The following is an 18001-nucleotide window of genomic DNA, read 5'->3' as shown; positions in this document are numbered from 1 at the left end:
ATAGGCTGATATCTATTAAAGAAATTGAACCAGTAATTAATAACCTTCCAAAACAGAAAGCACCAGGCCCATATGCGTTTACTGATGAATTCTACCAAATATTTAAGGAAGAAATCATAACAATTCTCCACAATCTTTTACAGAAAATAGAAGCAGAGGGAATACTTTCTAACTCATTCTGAGGCCAGCATTACCCCAAAACTAAAACCAGACAAGGACATTAAAAGAAAAGGAAACTACAGACCAATATCTCTCATAAGCATTGATGCAAAAATCCTCAACAAAATATTAGCGACAGTATATAAGAAGAATTATACATCAGCACCAAGTGGGATTTATCCAAGGTATGCAAGACTGGTTCAATATTCCAAAATCAATTAATGTAAAACCATCATATCAACAGGATAAAGAAGAAAAATCATATGATTATATCAATAGATGCAGAAAAACATTTGACAAAACCCAACACCCGTTAATGATAAAAACCCTCAGCAAACTAGAAATAGAGGGAAACTTCCTCAACTTGATTTTTTTTTTAAATTAATTAATTTATTTATTTATGGCTGTGTTGGGTCTTTGTTTCTGTGCGAGGGCTTTCTCTAGTTGTGGCGAGCGGGGGGCACTCTTCATCGCGGTGTGCGGGCCTCTCACTATCGCGGCCTCTCTTGTTGCGGAGCACAGGCTCCAGATGCGCAGGCTCAGTAATTGTGGCTCACGGGCTTGGTTGCTCCGCGGCATGTGGGATCTTCCCAGACCAGGGCTCGAACACGTGTCCCCTGCATTGGCAGGCAGATTCTCAACCACTGCGCCACCAGGGAAGCCCTGATTTTTTAAATCTACCAAAAAACCTACAGCAATCATCACACTTAATGGTGAGGAAGTTTTCACTTTCTCAAGAAGATCAGGAAAGAGACAAAAATGTCCCCTCTCATTATTCCTTTTCAACATTACACTGGGAGTCCTAACTAATGCAATAAGACAAGAAAAGGGAAAAAACAGTATACGGATTAGGAAGGAAGAAATAAAACTGTATTTTTTCACAGATAACATGATTGTCTAGGTAGAAAATGTGATAGACAAAAAAATTCTCCTAGAAATAATAAGTTATTATAACAATGTTACTGGGTACAAGGTTAATGTACAAAAGTCAATTACTTTCCTATATTCCAGTAATGAACAAGTGGAATTTGCAATTAAAAACACAGTAGCATTTACATTAGCACCCAATAAAAGAAAATACTTAGGTATGAATCTAACAAAATGTGTACAAGGTCTATATGAAGAAAACTACAAAACTCTGATTAAAGAAATCAAAAAGGAACTAAATAAATGGAGCTAGTCTGTGTTATGGATAGAAAGACTCAATATGTCGAGATGTTAGTTCTTCACAACTTGACCTATAGATTCAACACAATCCCAGTCAAAATCCCAGCAAGTTATCAATATTTTGTGGATATTGGCAAACTGAATCTAAAGTATATGGAGAGTCAAAAGACACAGAATAGCCAACACATTATTAAAGAAAAAGCGCAAAGTCACAGGACTGACACTATCCAACTTCAAAACTTACTGTAAAGCTACAGTAATCAAAAGAGTGTAGCATTGTGAAAGAATAGATAAATAGATCCATGGAAGATAATAGAGAGCCCAGATGTCCTTTAGTAGGTTAATGGATAAAGTGTGGTACACCCACACAGTGGAATATTTCTCAAAGCTAAAGAGAAATGAGCCATCAAGCCATGAAAAGACATGGAGCAACCTTAAATGCATAGTACTAATTGAAAGAAGCCAATCTGAAAAGGTAAATACTGCATGATTCCAACATATGACCTTCTGGAAAAGGCAAAACTATGGACACAGTAAAAAGATCAGTGGTTGCTAGGGTTTAGGAATGAGAAAGGGATGACTAGGTGGAGCACAGAGGACTTTTAGGGCGGTGAAGCTATTCTACGTGGTACTATAATAGTAGATACATATCATTGTGCATTTGTCATAACCCATAGAATGTACAACACCAAAAGTGAATTCTAATGTAATCTATGCACATCAAGTGATAACTCTATATGCAGGTCCATGATTGTAACAAACGTACCACTCTGGTGTTGAGAGTTGGGGAGGCTGTGGGTGTGTGTATATGAAAACACTTTGTACTTTCTGCTTGATTTTGCTGTAAAACTAAAACTGCTCTAAAAATAAAGTTTATTTTATGTCTATGGCCATACCATCCTGAACACACCTGATCTCTTCTAAAAATAAAGTTTATTTTAAAAATTAAAGGAGATAATACATGTAGGCTCTGCAGGCAAGGAGCTTAGAAGTTGCCATTCCATCCTAACAACAGGTAAAAAAGCTGAACAGACTGAAAAATCAACAACTCTTCCTGGATCCATAAAAGAGGGGAGGACACAGTGCAAATTGCTACCCCTAAGATTGGAGAGACAGACAGGAAGATAGAGGGAGTCCCATTAGTGTGGGAAATCATGCCCTCTATTCCTTTGCCTACCCTTGGCCTTTGTGAGTTTTCCTGATAGAGCATATTATTCAACCCATGCTGAGGAGTTCTTCCCAAACTCTGATGCCAGCTGGTGGTGACCCAGATGGGCCCTATTTATATAACATGCCCTGACCTTCCTGAACATGTAGACAATCCAGTTGTCCCAGTGCCATTGGTTTAAAGACTACACTTTTCCCCAACTGAAGTTACTCGGCATCTTTGTCAAAATCAATTGACCATCAGAATTAGGCCATTAACTCACACCACATGCAAAAATTCCCTCAAAATGGACCATAGACCTAAATGGAAGGGCTAAAACTATATACTTATTAGAAGGAAACACAGGTTAAAATCTTCCTGACCTTGAGTCAGACAGAAACACGAGTGGTAAAAGAAAAAAAATTGAACAACGGGACTTCGTCAAAATTAAAAATATTTGTTCTTCAAAAGACATTATCAATAAAATGAAAAGATAAGTTACAGACTGGGAAAATATTTTCAAATCATATATCTATTAAAGAACTTGTATCTAGAATATAAAATACAATCAACAACAAGAAAATAAGTTATCCAATTTTAAAATGGACAAAAGATTCACATAGATATTTCACCTAAAAGGTATGGGAATGTTTAATAAGCATATGAAAAGATGCTTAGCATCATTAGTTATTAGAGAGATGCAAATCAAAACCATGATGAGACACCACTTCTTACTCCCTAAGATGGCTATAATTTTAAAAATACACAATGTCAATTGGAGAATATGAAGAAACAACAATGTGGAAAAACAGAAATGTCACTCACTCATTACTGGTAGGAAATGCAGCCACTTTGGAAAACTGTTTGGCAACTTCTTAAGTTAAAGATAAATTTACCATATGACCCAACAATTTCACTCCTCGCTATTTACCCAAAAGAAATGAAAGTATCCACACAAACACTTGTATGTGAATGTTCGTAACAGCTCTATCCATAATAGTGCAAGAAGTGGAAACATTCCAACTATCAAATGGTCAATGAATAAGCAAAATATGGGATATCCATACAATGAAATAGTATTCAACACCTAAATGGAATGAAATACATACTACAACACAGATGAGCCCCCAAAATATATTATGGTACCACAATGTTCATTGCAGCTCTATTTACAATAGCCAGGACATGGAAGCAACCTAAGTGTCCATCAACAGATGAATGGATAAAGATGTGGCACAAATATGCAATGGAATATTACTCAGCCATAAAAAGAAACGAAATTGAGTTATTTGTAGTGAGGTGGATGGACCTAGAGTCTGTCATACAGAGTGAAGTAAGTCAGAAAGAGAAAAACAAATACCATATGCTGACACATATATATGGAATCTAAAAAGAAAAAAAAAGGTTTTGAAGAACCTAGGGGCAGGACAGGAATAAAGATGCAGGTGTAGAGAATGGACTTGAGGACACGGGGAGGGGTAAGGGTAAGCTGGGATGAAATGAGAGTGGCATGGACATATATACACTACCAAATGTAAAATAGATAGCTAGTGGGAAGCAGCCGCATAGCACAGGGAGATCAGCTCGGTGCTTTATGACCACCTAGAGAAGTGGGATAGGGACAGTGGGAGGGAGACCCAAGAGGGAGGGGATATGGGGTTATATGTATACGTATAGTTGATTCACTTTGTTACACAGCAGAAACTAACACACCATTGTAAAGCAATTATACTCCAATAAAAAAGTTATTACAAGATAATGGCTATAATTCCCTGTGCTGTACCATATATCCTTGTTGCTTATCTGTTTTATTAAAAAAAAAAAAAAGTATGTTATGGTAAGTAAAAGAATCCAGACACAAAAGACCATATATTGTATGATTCTATCTATAGGATGTCCAGAAAAGGCCAATCTATCGAGTCGGAAAGTCAATTAAAAGTTGCCCAGGGGCTTCCCTGGTGGCGCAGTGGTTGAGAACCCGCCTGCCAATGCAGGGGACACGGGTTCGAGCCCTGGTCTGGGAGGATCCCACATGCCGCGGAGCAACTAGGCCCCTGAGCCACAACTACTGAGCCTGCGCGTCTGGAGCCTGTGCTCCGCAACAAGAGAGGCCACAATAGTGAGAGGCCTGCACGCCGCGATGAAGAGTGGCTCCCGCTTGCTGCAACTAGAGAAAGCCCTCGCACAGAAACAAAGACCCAACACAGCCAAAAATAAATAAATAAATTAATTAAAAAAAAAAAAAAAGTTGCCCAGAGCTGGGGAGTGGGAATGAGGAGTGGCTGCTAATGGGCACAAGAGATCTTTTGGGGGAGATAGAAATATTCCAAAACAGGACAATGGTGATGGTTACACAAGTTCATAATTTTACTTAAAATAGTTGAATTGTATACTTAAAACAAGTTAATTTTATGGCATGTAAATTATATCTCTGTAAAAATGTTTGGAAATCAAAGAAAGGTGATGTTGAGGTCTCCATCTGCCTTCCCCTTTATTTTATTTCTCACTGTCTGTAGAGTTTATTGGTTCCACTCAGAGACGCTGAACTCTTGTTCTTTTGGCTCTTTGGCTGAAGGCAATTCCCAGAGAGACACTAGCTGAAATCTACCAGCCTCCAACATTCCCAGCAGCTGGGGGAATGGGTACAAACGCCAGCCTCGAAGAGGACGGGGGATGTATATGGTTCGCTTAACAGCATTGCTAGAGCAGGCAAAGCTGTATGATGCACTTTGGTGGCCTCAGATAGGCTCTATGGGTCTCAGCAAGACAAAGGCCTTTAGTTAGTGCTGCTAGCTTCAGGGAACAAGATGCTATAACTCAGTGACTAGGGTCAACCTTTCCTAAGCAAGTGTGTTTGAGGCATTGGGAGTCAGGTCCCTAGTGGGAAGAGGAGAATGTCTATAACATGGGGAGAGGAAGAGACCTGGAGTAGGGGGTCAAACCCACTCTTTGTAAAGCATTACTCCCAACAACTGATGGAAACGTGAAAAATTCTTTTCAAGAGCATGCGGCATTTCACCAAGATAGACCATTTTTTCTGGACCACGAAACAAGTTTCAATAAATATCTAAAAATCAAAGTCAAACAGAGTATATGCTCTGACCACAATAGTATTATATTAGAAATTGATAACAATAAGATGCCTAAAAAATCCCCAATTTTAGAAATTAAACAACATGCTCTGAGTAACTCACACATTAAAGAAGAAATCACAGGTAAGTTCGAAAATATTTTTACCTGAATGATGACAAAAATCTAATATATCAAAACTGTTGGATGCAGCTAATACAATGCTTAGAGGGAAATTTGCAGCTTTAAATGCAAATGCACATTGTCAAAAAGAAGAAATCAAGTATCCAATCTTTGACCATAAGAAACTTGAAACAGAAGTGTAAATTAAACCCAAAGTAAATATAAGCAAGCAAATAATTAAAACAAAAAAAAACTGATGAAAGCAAATGGATAGACAGTAAAGGAATACAATAGTAAATTTTTTTGTATTCAGTGTACAAAAGTTAATTTTAAATGGATTCTATATTTAAATATATACCCAGAGCCATAAATTTAGAAGAAAAATTAGGAGAGTATCTATCCACTAAATATCAGAGTGTAGTTGTTTCTGGGGTAGATTGGAAGGATGGGAATTGACTGGAAAGGGGCAGGAAAGAGTTTTCTGCAGGGAAGAAAATGTTCTATATTTTGTTTTGGGTGGTTTCTTACATAGGTGTACATAATTGTAACGGTTCATTGAACTAACACTTAACATCTGGACATTTTAATGCACGTAAATTACACCTCACTTTTTTGACAGTATCTTGCGAAGCTTATGGCGGTGGTATTTGGGCATCTCTGGGCACAGGCTTCTGAAGCATATAGGCATCTTCAGTTCAAGAATCTACTGAGAAGGGCTTCCCCGGTGACGCAGTGGTTGAGAATCCGCCTGCCAATGCAGGGGACACGGGTTCAATCCCTGGTCCGGGAAGATCCCACATGCCACGGAGCAATTAAGCTCGTGTGCCACAACTACTGAGCCTGTGCTCTAGAGCCCGTGAGCCACAACTACTGAGCCTGTGTGCCGCAACTACTGAAGCCCGTGCGCCTAGAGCCCATGCTCCACAATGAGAGAAGCCACTGCAATGAGAAGCCTGCGCACCGCAACGAAGAGTAGCCCCCGCTCGTCGCAACTAGAGAAAGCCCACGTGCAGCAACGAAGACCCAACACAGCCAAAAATAAATAAATAAATAAAATAAATTAAAAAAAAAAAAACAGAATCTACTGAGAGTGGTTTTGCAACCAAAATCTGGGGTGAGTGCAAACATTCATAATAAAAGCTACTGTGGTCCACAGCTACAGATCTCTACTGTTGGAAGACAGAGGGAAGAAAAAGTGCCCATCGAACTGAGGAGACATCTTGAGAAGGAAAAATGAGGCAGGCAGCTCCATGTAATCAATGGATCAGTTTATTAGATTGTAACTTACAGAGTAGGGTTTGGTAAACAGTGATCCAGAGGCATTCACAGCTGCACTCAGCACTGCTGAGGGCCATCAGGACAATTTTATAACTAACCTAGGGTATGAGGGTCAGCGCTTGGAAGCAGGACGTGCATTCCTACATTAATATTTATGAAGGGGTAACTAGTCACATGGGCACCAAGAATACGTCAGCAAAGGTTTTCATCATTGTTTGGGGACTAACAGAGCATAGAGGCCACCTGGCCTTAATAGTTATTAAACAAAATCTATTAATATCTATTACAAAGCCCTTGATGACAGAGAAGTAATTCACTGCACAGTTCTGAGTAGGGTCAGTGAAAGGACAGGAAGAACTGTAAGGGACCAAGATGGTGTCAGTTAAGCTAACAGCAATACACCTACTCTCGTTGTACAGGTCACAGAACTAGGTGGTTATCACCAGATAGCTTCCCTTCAATGGTGTTCTTCCTCCAGAAACCCAGAGCTCTCCAGGGGGGAATCGAAATTGAGGCTCCAGATATATTGGGTGGGAAAGAAAATTGCCTTCCATAGTGAAGGCACCCTCCACCACCCCGCCCCACCCAGATGTATTTACTGCACAAAGCAGCAATTCACACAGTGCTGGGAGATTTCTCCCGGTCTAGCTTAAGTTTACAGACTGTGGATCCCAGACAGTGGACACTGACCTCCACGAGTCCTGTTGAGGGTAGAACCAAGAATCTTTATCACACTGTGGCCTTGAAGCTTGCTTTCTCTTCCTGCGCTTTGGAGGAATGAGAGATACAAGTTAAAATTTCACCACTTTTTGATGAAATGACCAGGGGTGAGCAATGAGTATGGAGTAAGAGTTCAAGGTGAAGTGGGCTGAGTCAGAGGCAACAGCATATAAAGCTCCCTTCAGTCCTGTCTTTGGGAGATAAGGAGACCAGAACCCAGCTCTTTCATCTGGCTTGCAACAATCTTACAGGTTAGAGCTTTTTCATTTTCTTTCAGCTACTCCTGGGAGGGGGTGCATGGGATTTTTGCAAAAATGGAGAAGGAACACAGTGGGTTTTTATGAGCATGTAATCACTTGACATTTCTTTTAGGCTCTCTCCTGTGTCATCCTCTCATCCAAACTGCTCCTCAGTGTTTTCTGGTTCCTGGCAAGTGTTTCTCCGTGCCCAGGTTTGGCCATGGCAGGGTGGAGCTGCCTTGTGACAGGAGGAGGAGGGTTTCTGGGTCAGAGGATCGTCCGCTTGTTGGTGGAGGAGAAGGAGCTGCAGGAGATCCGAGTGCTAGACAAAGTCTTCAGACCAGAAGTTCGGGAGGAATTTTCTAGTAAGTGAACTTGGAGTCATGGGTGTGTAGCTCCATTTTAAACCCTGCATAGGTGTGGGGAGGGGGTTCTTGTCTAGCAACTTAAGGAAAGTTGTAGTCAAATCAAGACTAATCCCATGTTATCAGAAAGGAGATTACAGATGGGGTAATACCTTGGTGTAATCACAGATGGTGTCAGGAGATGATTCTGGTCCTGACCCAGGATTAGAGAGGGTGGCCGTAGACCAGCCACTTCAGCCTCTGTTCTTCTCATCCAGAAAATCATGTTTCAGTTTTCTCCCTTGTCAACGAGTCTTCAACGTTCTGATGATTTTTGTCTTGTCACTTGCTATGTACCATCTGCAAAGGGCGAGCAAGTGCCATTAACCTGGAGACCCCACCAGCGGGTCCCCGCCCCTCTTGATTGCTCTGGTCTTTCTGTGGCTTCACTGAGCATCTCCAGTGATGGTGAAATAGAAGGAAGAGAAGGTGAAGCGAGTGTGTGTGTGTGTGTGTGTGTGTGTGTGTGTGTGTGTGTGTGTGAGAGAGAGAGAGAATTAGAGGGAGCAGGAGAGAGGGAAGTGCAGAGCATGCACAGGCCTGCAGCAAGGGAGCCAGAAACAGAACAAGAGGCAGCATGAGTGCAGACACACCTCGCGTGGATTCCCTGTACATCTCTTTTTATCACTCGCCTCTCTCTTCATCACCACAAGGCAGTGACTGTAGAATCTGCTGAAGCAGCTCACGCCTCTCTTTCCAGATTGCTGCCCAGGTGCCAATGCAAAAGCTTGATTTATAGTGTATTTTCCAACCTGTTTCGCCCCCCAGATCCTCAAAATAACCCTGTGAGGAAGGTAGGAGAGGGGTAACACCCATCCGGACAATGAGGAAATTGAGGTCTGCAAAGGTAAAGCGACTTGCTACCCGGATTAGTGGGTAGCAGAGCTTAGACTAGAACTCCAATCACACGGCCCTAGGGCTGACTCTTGGCAAAGTGAATCTTCAGTTTCTGCCATTTCCCCCTTAGGCGCCCCCAAACCAATTCCCTGTCCCCCTCCCCGGCCCCAGTGGACCGGCTATCTACATGCAGGCCCTGGCTGCCCAGAGGACCCCTCTCCCCACGCAAAGCCCCCCCTCCCCAGCCCGCTCTCCTGGACCCTGCCCACTGCTCTGTTCTCCTTTCCTCTCCCCTGACCTCTGCAAACATCCTATTTCCTCTATCCTCTGCTTCAACAGCGTCTCTGATTTAAAAAAAAAAAAAATCACAACCGATCAGCATCAACCGTTTGTAATCCCTACATCTCAGCAATATTTGCAGTCTGACAACTTATGCCCAGAGAGGGCAATGCTCAACCTAAGAGGAACATCTCCCCAAAGTGAATAAGTCAGGCGCTGTCATGGGTGGGCAGGGGCCTCTGTCAGGATAATAACAGAGACCACTCATGGTGTTCTTTCTGTGCCAGGCGCTGTGCTAAGTGTTTTACGTGTGTCAACTCATTTGTTTCTCATCACAACCCTCTGGGATGGGGAACAGCGTCCTTCTTTTTTGAAAGATGAGAATACAAGCACAGAAGAATCCAGTCCATTCAGGCTGCTGCAGCAAAATACCACAGGCTGGGTAGTTTATAATCAGAAATGTATTGCTCACGGTTCTGGAGTCTGGAAGTCCAAAATCAAGGCAGGGTCAAGTCCTGGTGAGAGCTCTCTTCCGGTTCATAGCCCACGCCTTCTCACTGTGTTCTCACACGGTGGAAGGGGCGAGGGATCTCTCTGGGGTCTCTTCTATAAGAACACTAATCCCATTCGTGAGGGCTCTACCCTCATGACCTAATCACCACCCAGAGATCCCCCCAACTCCTAACAGCATCACATTGGCATTAGGATTTCAACAAATGGATTTGAGGGGACACAAACATGCAGACGTTGCAGAAGTTAATTAACTTGTTCAAGGTCCCCCACCTGGAAAATGGCAAAGCTGGATTTGAACCCAGGCGGTCTGGCTGCAGCGTCTGTACTCTTAACCACTAGTTTGTCTAGTAGCTTCTCTCTGGGCCTCCCTCCAATCCAGTTCACACCACGTAAGCAACTGCATATTCAGTCTATGCAAAACACTGGCCAAGTCCACAGAGCCTTGGAGGAGGAAGCCAGGGCTCCACCGCCGAGGCATCCACAGCGCCCTCTGCTGTTCTCTCTGCAGCCCTGCATACTAATGGGTAAGAGGTCTTTCCTCCCTTGGCCTTGGGCTTCAGGGCATAGCAATTCCTTTGAGCCAGTCTGCTGAAGTTAGCCTTGAAAGAGAGGCAGAGTAAGGGAGGGGCAGGGCAGACGTGGGGACACAATCAGAAAATTCCACTCTGCGGCTAATTCCTCTGCCTTTCTCTCACTTCGTGGCCTTTTTGGAGTGGAAGCATTGGGGCGGAGCTAATTTTGCAGAGGCTTAAGGAGAGCAGGCTTAAGGTTCTTCCAAGTTGTAACCCAAGAAGGAAATTCTGCAGCCCTGAATTTTTCACTCTGAATTTCTCTCTCACTGTTCTCTGCCGTCCATTGCCAATTTCATTTAAATTGACGTCCTTACTCTGCCCCAGAAAAGTGCCAGTCCTGTGTGTGGGTGACAGGAGCGCAAGCAAGGCTTGAAGGCGGAGGGGCGGGGGGACAGGCTAGAGTCTTCACTAGAAGTGTGACTTGGGCGTTTCCTCACCCTCTCTGAGCCTTGGTTTCCTCGCCTGTAAAGTGGAAATCAGAATCCCTATCTCATGAGATAGCTGTGAAAGGAAATAAGAAAGCTGAAAGTCGTGTGCAAAATAAAAAGCACAAAATAAGTGCAGGTTATTTATACAAACTGTATGTAGCGTGGCATTTATGACGTGGGCTAATCTGAGGTGATGATCTTACTTACCAGTAGTGTACAGTAGCGCCACTTCCCACGGGCTTCAGAGGAGCCAGAGACCCTGATGTCATCTCTGCAACCCTTGGCTAGATGGCCAGAATGTTAGTCCCTCGGTGGCTGGCTCATTTTCAGCGTTGATATCTGCTTTTGATGATATCTAATAAGAGCTCTTTCAGTTAAATCCATCCTTCGGGCCCATCCTAAATTCCTGTTAATAAGCACCACTATCCTCCTGATCACTCAAGTGGGAAAAACTCGGGCTGCCTTTGACTCTTCCTCCCAGCCCATCACCAGTAAGAACCAGGACCTGGCAAGGTAAGGTCTGAAAGTCGAACCTTGTGTACCTCTCCCCTTCTCGGCTCCCACTCCTGGATCCCCGGTTCCAGTCTTCCCCATGTGAACTGTGGCACAGACGGTGTGATTAATCCCTCAGTCACCTTGCTTTCTCTTATATCCACTAGACTGATCCACTTTATAATACTGCAGCCAGGGTTCGCTTCCTACAGCACAACTCTGTTTACATTTCTCCTTTAATGCCAAACCTATACCGGATTCCCCATTCCCTACCGAATTAAACGCAAATCCTCTCCTTAATGAATTTTATAAACTCCCCATGAGTCTCTTTAACAATTTTGTGTTCCAGGCACTGTTGACTCCTCACTGCTCAAACTCTCTTTTTTAGAATGAGATGGGATGGAAAGAGATGTTTGCTCTTTCCCAAGACATGCTACACATTCTGATTTCTGTGCCCTTGTTGACTTGGTCCCTCCATGGGATGTTCCCCCCTCCCCACTCCTCATTCCCCCCCAATCTACCTGTCCTTAAAGACCTGGGTCATCAGGAATCTTCCAGATCCAGAAAGCCTTCCAGTGACCTGACTCCTGTTCACACAGAGCTCCAGAGTAAGATCAGGCTGACCTTGCTGGAAGGAGACATCCTGGATGAGCAGTGCCTGAAGGAAGCCTGCCGGGGCACCTCGGTGGTCATCCACACCGCCTCTGTCATCGACGTCATGAACGCCGTCCAGCGAGAGACCATCATGAACGTCAATGTGAAAGGTACAGGATCCTGGGGCGGAGCTGAAGGGAAGTGGGCAAGCAAGGGTCAGAAGCTGGGATAAGTGAGGAGGAGGCTGGTGAACACCTGCTGGGTGGGCACCAAGTACTCTTCCTCATCACCACCAACAGAGATTCAAGGTCATCATCCTCAGTTTTTCAGATGAGGAAACTAGGGCTGAGACAGGCTAAGTGACTTGTCCAAGGCCCTATGGGGAGGAGTGAAAGGGCTAGAATTTAAACCCACGCCTGTGTGAGTCCAAAGGCCACGAAAACCCTTCTGCTGGTCCAATCAAGTGTTGACTCAGCTCCAACCTCAAACTCTTGCTATCCAGCCACCTCCTGTCTCCACTGGGCTGGAACCAGACCTTACAAGTGCTTCCTTGGGCATCATGCTAGCTTTTCTGTTTGGCTCTAAGTTGAGGGTCACCATACAGCCAAGAACTAAGAGCTCTGTGGTATGAGGTGCCCCCAAGTCAGTTAGGAGTGACGGGCCACAGCTCTGGGCTGGTTTCCTTCGGGCAGGACTTCCTGCAAAGGAAGGATAATAAGGACTTCCTGCAAAGGAAGGATAATAAGGGTAAAGAGAATGCCAGAGCCCTCCTGCTCACCCCCTAGAAGGATTCCTCACAAGAGAACTAGCAAAGCTGGTTCACAGTGGTCTGGCAGTACAGAATTAGCCAGCACTTGTCTTCCTGTAATATTTTCTTAGCAAGAATAGTTTCCCATTATCCGTAATACCATCTCTTCAGCTCACTACCAGATCTATTATTGAAGAGTAGCTCCTAGCCAGGTGCCCAAAGTATACCCTCTTCAGATCCTCATCCCTTAAATGCTTGGTGGCTCTTTCTGAACTGTGGCTTTCCAATTCACTTTAAATCTAGACACAGTCACTCAAGGGATTAGCTTAAATCCCTTATTAGCTTGCTGTGTAGTATCCTCCCTCTGACCCCTGGAGGCCAGTCTCTCTAGGACCACAGCACCCCAGTCCATCTGCCTTCCACGCCCTGCCTGCCAGAGTTAGTCTACTCAGAGACTCCTTTTCTAAAGCGACTGATTGCTTTTGCATCTCCAGCCTAAAATTGCACAGTCTCAAAAAAGACCATTTCTAGTTTCAACTAAGCCACACCCCTGGTCACCCCCATATTGCCAGGAGGGTGCTAAGTTTAACCAGTCTTGAGCTTTCGGCCCCCCTCCCGTAATTTCTACTCTCCACGGCTCCCAACAACAGGGGATTTGAAATCCCTGAGACGTGTTAGAGGCCTCCATTGACTAAAACTAGCATCACTGACAGGTTTAGAAAATACTTCACAATCATGGCCATTTCTCCCTCTGCAGGTAAATTAGCTCCGAATTTTCTCTGCTTCTAGATTTCATTTTTTAAAAAGGAGGCTGTCTCTCCTGAAAAGCAAATTACACAAAGACCTTAAAAAGGATTTTTTAAAATACCACCCAAAAATGATGCTTTGCCCAGGAAATTGCTTCCTTCTTGTAAGGAAGGCGCTCTGGGTTACCTCCATGAGCTAAAATTCTACCCAGATAAAGGGATTCTGCAAGATCCTCCCATGATAGATATTACCAGCAGAGGGCGCACTCCTTTCTGCTTCTTCCTCCGGCTCAACACACAAGGCCAGTGGTAGCTCCAGAAAGCTAAGCAAAAGGAAGCTTTGCCACCCCGGCTTTTCAGACCTGGGTAAACAAGCCACAGCCACAATTAGCAGTGGCCTTTGTAGGAAACACACAGTCAGAAACAGAGTCTGGATCTCCAGTTTCTGCCCAGAACCCACCAATCATTTGCTCAGTGACTCAAAAAAAAGTCCTTGTGACAAGTTTTTATTGGTCTTCAAAAAAAAAAGGAGAAAAATACGAACAATTCAATGCATACTTAAGAGTATATATTACCTATATACAACTCTGTGTGTGTGTGTGTGTGTGTGTGTGTGTGTGATGTGAATCCTTCAGCTGTCCTCTTTTGCCTAAGGACCAGAGCTGTCCTTATTCTAAGAGTATGGCCTCCTAATTTTTTAAGTTAAAATAGCCCATCTTTAATGAGGTGGTAGACAGGATAAATGATCATTTTAAAATCTCTTTACTCTGCAAAATATAAAGTGGCAACTCGTTGTCCTTTTCTGAAATTAAAAGTACGTACACTGGTCCACGAAATCCAAAAGCCTGGAAATGCTTGCTCTCCAGAAGCCAGATCTTGGCCTCTTTTCATTTTTGCTTTCGTCCTGTGGCTTTAGCATAATCTGATCTCAGCCAGAAACACACAAGAATGCACTCCTCATGTGCACTAGCCACCTCACTTGAGGGTGAGGGGCAGACATGGTCCATGGCATGGCTGGCTCTGGACTCTTTCCTGACGCTGACGGTGTGCTCTCCGTGGGCAGGTACCCAGCTCCTGTTGGAGACCTGTGTGAAGGCTAGTGTGCCAGTCTTCATCCATACCAGCACCATAGAGGTGGCTGGGCCCAACTCCTACAGGGAGATCATCCAGGACGGCCACGAAGAAGAGCATCTTGAAACGGCATGGTCCTCTCCGTACCCATACAGCAAAAAGCTTGCCGAGAAGGCTGTGCTGGGAGCTAATGGGTGGGCTCTTAAAAACGGTGGCACCTTGTACACTTGTGCCTTAAGGCCCATGTATATCTATGGGGAGGGGAGCCCATTACTTTTTGCCCACGTGGAAAATGCCCTGAAGAACAATGGCATCCTGACAAATCACTGCAAGTTCTCCAGAGTCAACCCAGTCTATGTTGGCAACGTGGCCTGGGCCCACATTCTGGCCTTGAGGGCCCTTCGGGACCCCCAAAAGGCCCCAAGCATCCAAGGACAGTTCTACTACATCTCAGACGGCACACCTCACCAAAGCTATGATGACCTCAATTACACTCTGGGCAAAGAATGGGGCCTCTGCCTGGATTCCGGGATGAGCCTTCCTGTTTCTCTGAAGTATTGGCTTGCCTTCCTGCTGGAGATAGTGAGCTTCTTGCTCAGTCCAATTTACAGATATCGACCCCCCTTCAACTGCCACCTGGTAACCCTGTCAAACAGTGTGTTCACCTTCTCCTATAAGAAAGCTCAGCGAGAGCTGGGGTACGAGCCCCTCTTCACCTGGGAGGAAGCCAAGCAGAAAACCAAGGAGTGGGTCGGCTCCCTGGTGAAACAGCACAAGGAGACCCTGAAAACAAAGACTCACTGATCTGGGGGTGAGAACGATGTGGATGTGGGCATGGTTAGGAGACGCCTGTCACGCTCTCCCCTTCCGGTTTCATGCAGCAAACAACACAGGCACAAGCCCGGGTCCTCCTGCCTCCCTTTTATCAGATGATCATCTGATAAAATGATGATCATCATTTGATCATCTTATTATCTTCCTCCCTCCACCAGAAACCTTTCCCTGTCACTGGCCCAACGGGAAGCTTTCTGCCCTACCCTCCCTCCAGGGGACGGCCAGACAAGGTGATTTGCTGCAGCTGCTGGTGCCACCGTCTCAGTTGACGATTCTGAGCTATTTGGGCTTCTTTTAACTTAGAGTTTTGCCTGTTAGTTCCATTTCCTTTGTTAAATGCAAAAGCATTCCTTTTCTTTTAAAAGTTCATATTCCTTCACACAGCTCAATGAACGTAATAAACGTTTTAATGACTAATCTGGAGGACGTTATGGTTTATGTGATTGCATACCTTTTTATTCCCCACCCCGCCCAATCAGCACCTCCTATTTAGAAAAGTAGCTCGGGGCTGGGGGGGGGGGCAGAAGTGTCGGGAAGGGGAACCTAGGATTGACCAAGCACTTACTACGTTTCAGGCATGTATTAGATGACCGACATAGATCACTTATTTAACCCTCACCAGAAACCTACGAGGTAGGGATGACTATTCCCTTTGATGAATAAGGAAACTCGTTCACAGTCACGCTAACTGCTATGAGACCGTTTAACCCAGATGGACTGACTTGAAAACCCTTATCCATCCGCTGAATTGTGTAGCCTGAACTGCCCAAAATTTATAGCAAAACCGGGGACGGGGTGGTGGATGGTTTGTCGGCGGTGCAGCAGAGCACTGGGCATGGGGTACTGATCCTTGGGAGAGCCCAGCTCCCTTGGGTCACCTACTTCTTGCCCGGTCCTGTGCAGGAGACACCCTAGGACCAAGGACAGTCCCCTTGGGGGAATCTGGGAGGTTTTCATACCCTTGTCAGCTGGGAGGAGAGGGAGAAGCAGAGCTGCAGCCAGCCTCCACTGCCAATGCCAGTGTCCTTGAAGGTCCCTAGAACGCACTTGGATCTATGTGTGTTGGCGACTCTGGCAACTCATAAGCCTACATTCCAACCTTTCAAATCACACAATGAAGCCGCACCACGGCTTCCTAGGAAAGTAAAGGGGACAATTGTAAACCCTCCTACTCAGCGCAGAAAGTAGAGACTTAACTCCTCCTCCTCCCTCTTCCCCACCTCTCCCTCACACTGCATGCTGTCTTCCCTCACCTCCTTAGCCTCTTTCCCTTCCCTCCATCTTCCCCTAATCACTGGCCTTCTCATCCTTCTCAATGCCCCTAAGGAAGGGAGGCCAATCGAGACATGTTTGGGGACTTAAATGATGACACATTCGTTAACCGACTGGAGGACCAAACAGTCAAAAGAAACACTGCCAGGCCAACAAGGACCACGTGACCTGAAGCAGGTGAGAAGGTGGCGTGGGGCTCAGTGCGGGGAGTGGGGAGCTCTCTCCTTCTAGACCAGGGTGTTGCCTGTCTTTATAAACCACAGACACAACAAGAGTCACGACCAACACCCAGATGGCCTCTTTCTTACCCAGGGAATGTACGGATTATGAATTTGGTTGAATTTGATTACCACAAAGGAGGTAGTTTAAGCATTCACTCTTAAGGAGAAAGGGGAAAAACACTCTGGCCCAAACGAACAGGTTTCCATCACCTTCAAAACCCCAAGAGACAGAGGATCTGGCACCCAGGGATCAGGGTCGAGTGGCCCCAGGGGGTGAGACAAGGTGAGAGAAGAAACACTCCCTTCCTGCCTTCCTCCAGCGCACAAAACACAAAAGGCAGCATCTGCCAACCCGGTGAGGTGTGCACACCCGCATATGTTTATACCGATAGGGAAAGAAGGAAAGAGGGTGGTGGAGTCTGGGACAAAGTCCCCTCCGTCCGTTTTTTAGCCCAGGGAAATCCCACAACTATAAACCCGCCAGGGCTGTTCTCCCAGGGAAGGGAAGTGGCATTGTCACCAGAGGGCAAACGGGGTTGGTGTGAGCGGAGAAAGAGGAGAGGGGATCTGGCCGGCTGTTGGTCTCAGCTGAATAAGCATAAAGACCTGGGAAGGTTTTGGCCACCGAAGCCCCATCCTTACTGGCACCGGGCTCAGGATGAACCGCGCGGGGCGGTCCGAGCTCGTACACAGGGGCCCGAGGTGCAATGCAGGGAAGCACCGCACGGAGGCAGCAGAGGCCCGGAGGGAAGAAGGAAGCCGCCCGCCCCCGCCCCACACACACCTGGGTGCCTGCTTGGAGTACAGGTGAATGAGTGAAGGAGGGCAGGTAAGTGCTCAGCCAGCAGGTTAAGTACTGTGTATACTGACTCTGGAAAATGGAGCTGAGCTGAAGTTACTGGGAAAAACCTCAAGGAGCAGATGGGACCTCAGCTCGGCCTTGGAGGAGGGATGGGCCTTGGGTAGGAGAGTGAGGTGGTCCAGGCAGGGGGAAGAGGCTGAGCAGTGGGGGGGGGGGGGGGGGGGCCGGGGGAGGGGAGGAGTGTGAAGCCGGGACAGGGGAGGAGGGAGGAGGGAAGAGAGGAGGC

The 18001-nt window shown here is 45.5% G+C and overlaps 1 protein-coding gene across 1 annotated transcript; it reads left to right on the top strand.

Moving 5' to 3' along the window:
• The first annotated feature begins 4123 nt into the window (after nt 1–4123).
• LOC309659719 (3 beta-hydroxysteroid dehydrogenase/Delta 5-->4-isomerase) lies at nt 4124–15893 on the top strand. The gene is made up of 3 exons (XM_082459710.1): nt 4124–8267; nt 12027–12191; nt 14579–15893. Exons 1-3 carry the CDS (start codon nt 8123–8125, stop codon nt 15388–15390), a joined length of 1122 nt encoding a protein of 373 aa, XP_082315836.1. The 5' UTR covers nt 4124–8122; the 3' UTR covers nt 15391–15893.
• The last annotated feature ends 2108 nt before the right edge of the window (nt 15894–18001 follow it).

The sequence above is a fragment of the Balaenoptera physalus genome, assembly GCF_965194825.1.
Source record: "Balaenoptera physalus genome assembly, chromosome: 1".
In the NCBI taxonomy this organism is placed as follows: Eukaryota; Metazoa; Chordata; class Mammalia; order Artiodactyla; family Balaenopteridae; genus Balaenoptera; species Balaenoptera physalus.
Note: the sequence above shows the minus strand (reverse complement) of the source record. Positions and strands in the feature narration are given on the sequence as shown.

Bases quoted from the DNA above. Each gene is read 5' to 3' on its own strand.
- LOC309659719 (XM_082459710.1), top strand. From the start codon at position 8,123: ATGGCAGGGTGGAGCTGCCTTGTGACAGGAGGAGGAGGGTTTCTGGGT. The intron at 8,268-12,026 runs GTAAGTGAACTT...CTGTTCACACAG, and splicing joins AGTTCGGGAGGAATTTTCTA to AGCTCCAGAGTAAGATCAGG. The intron at 12,192-14,578 runs GTACAGGATCCT...CTCCGTGGGCAG, and splicing joins CATGAACGTCAATGTGAAAG to GTACCCAGCTCCTGTTGGAG.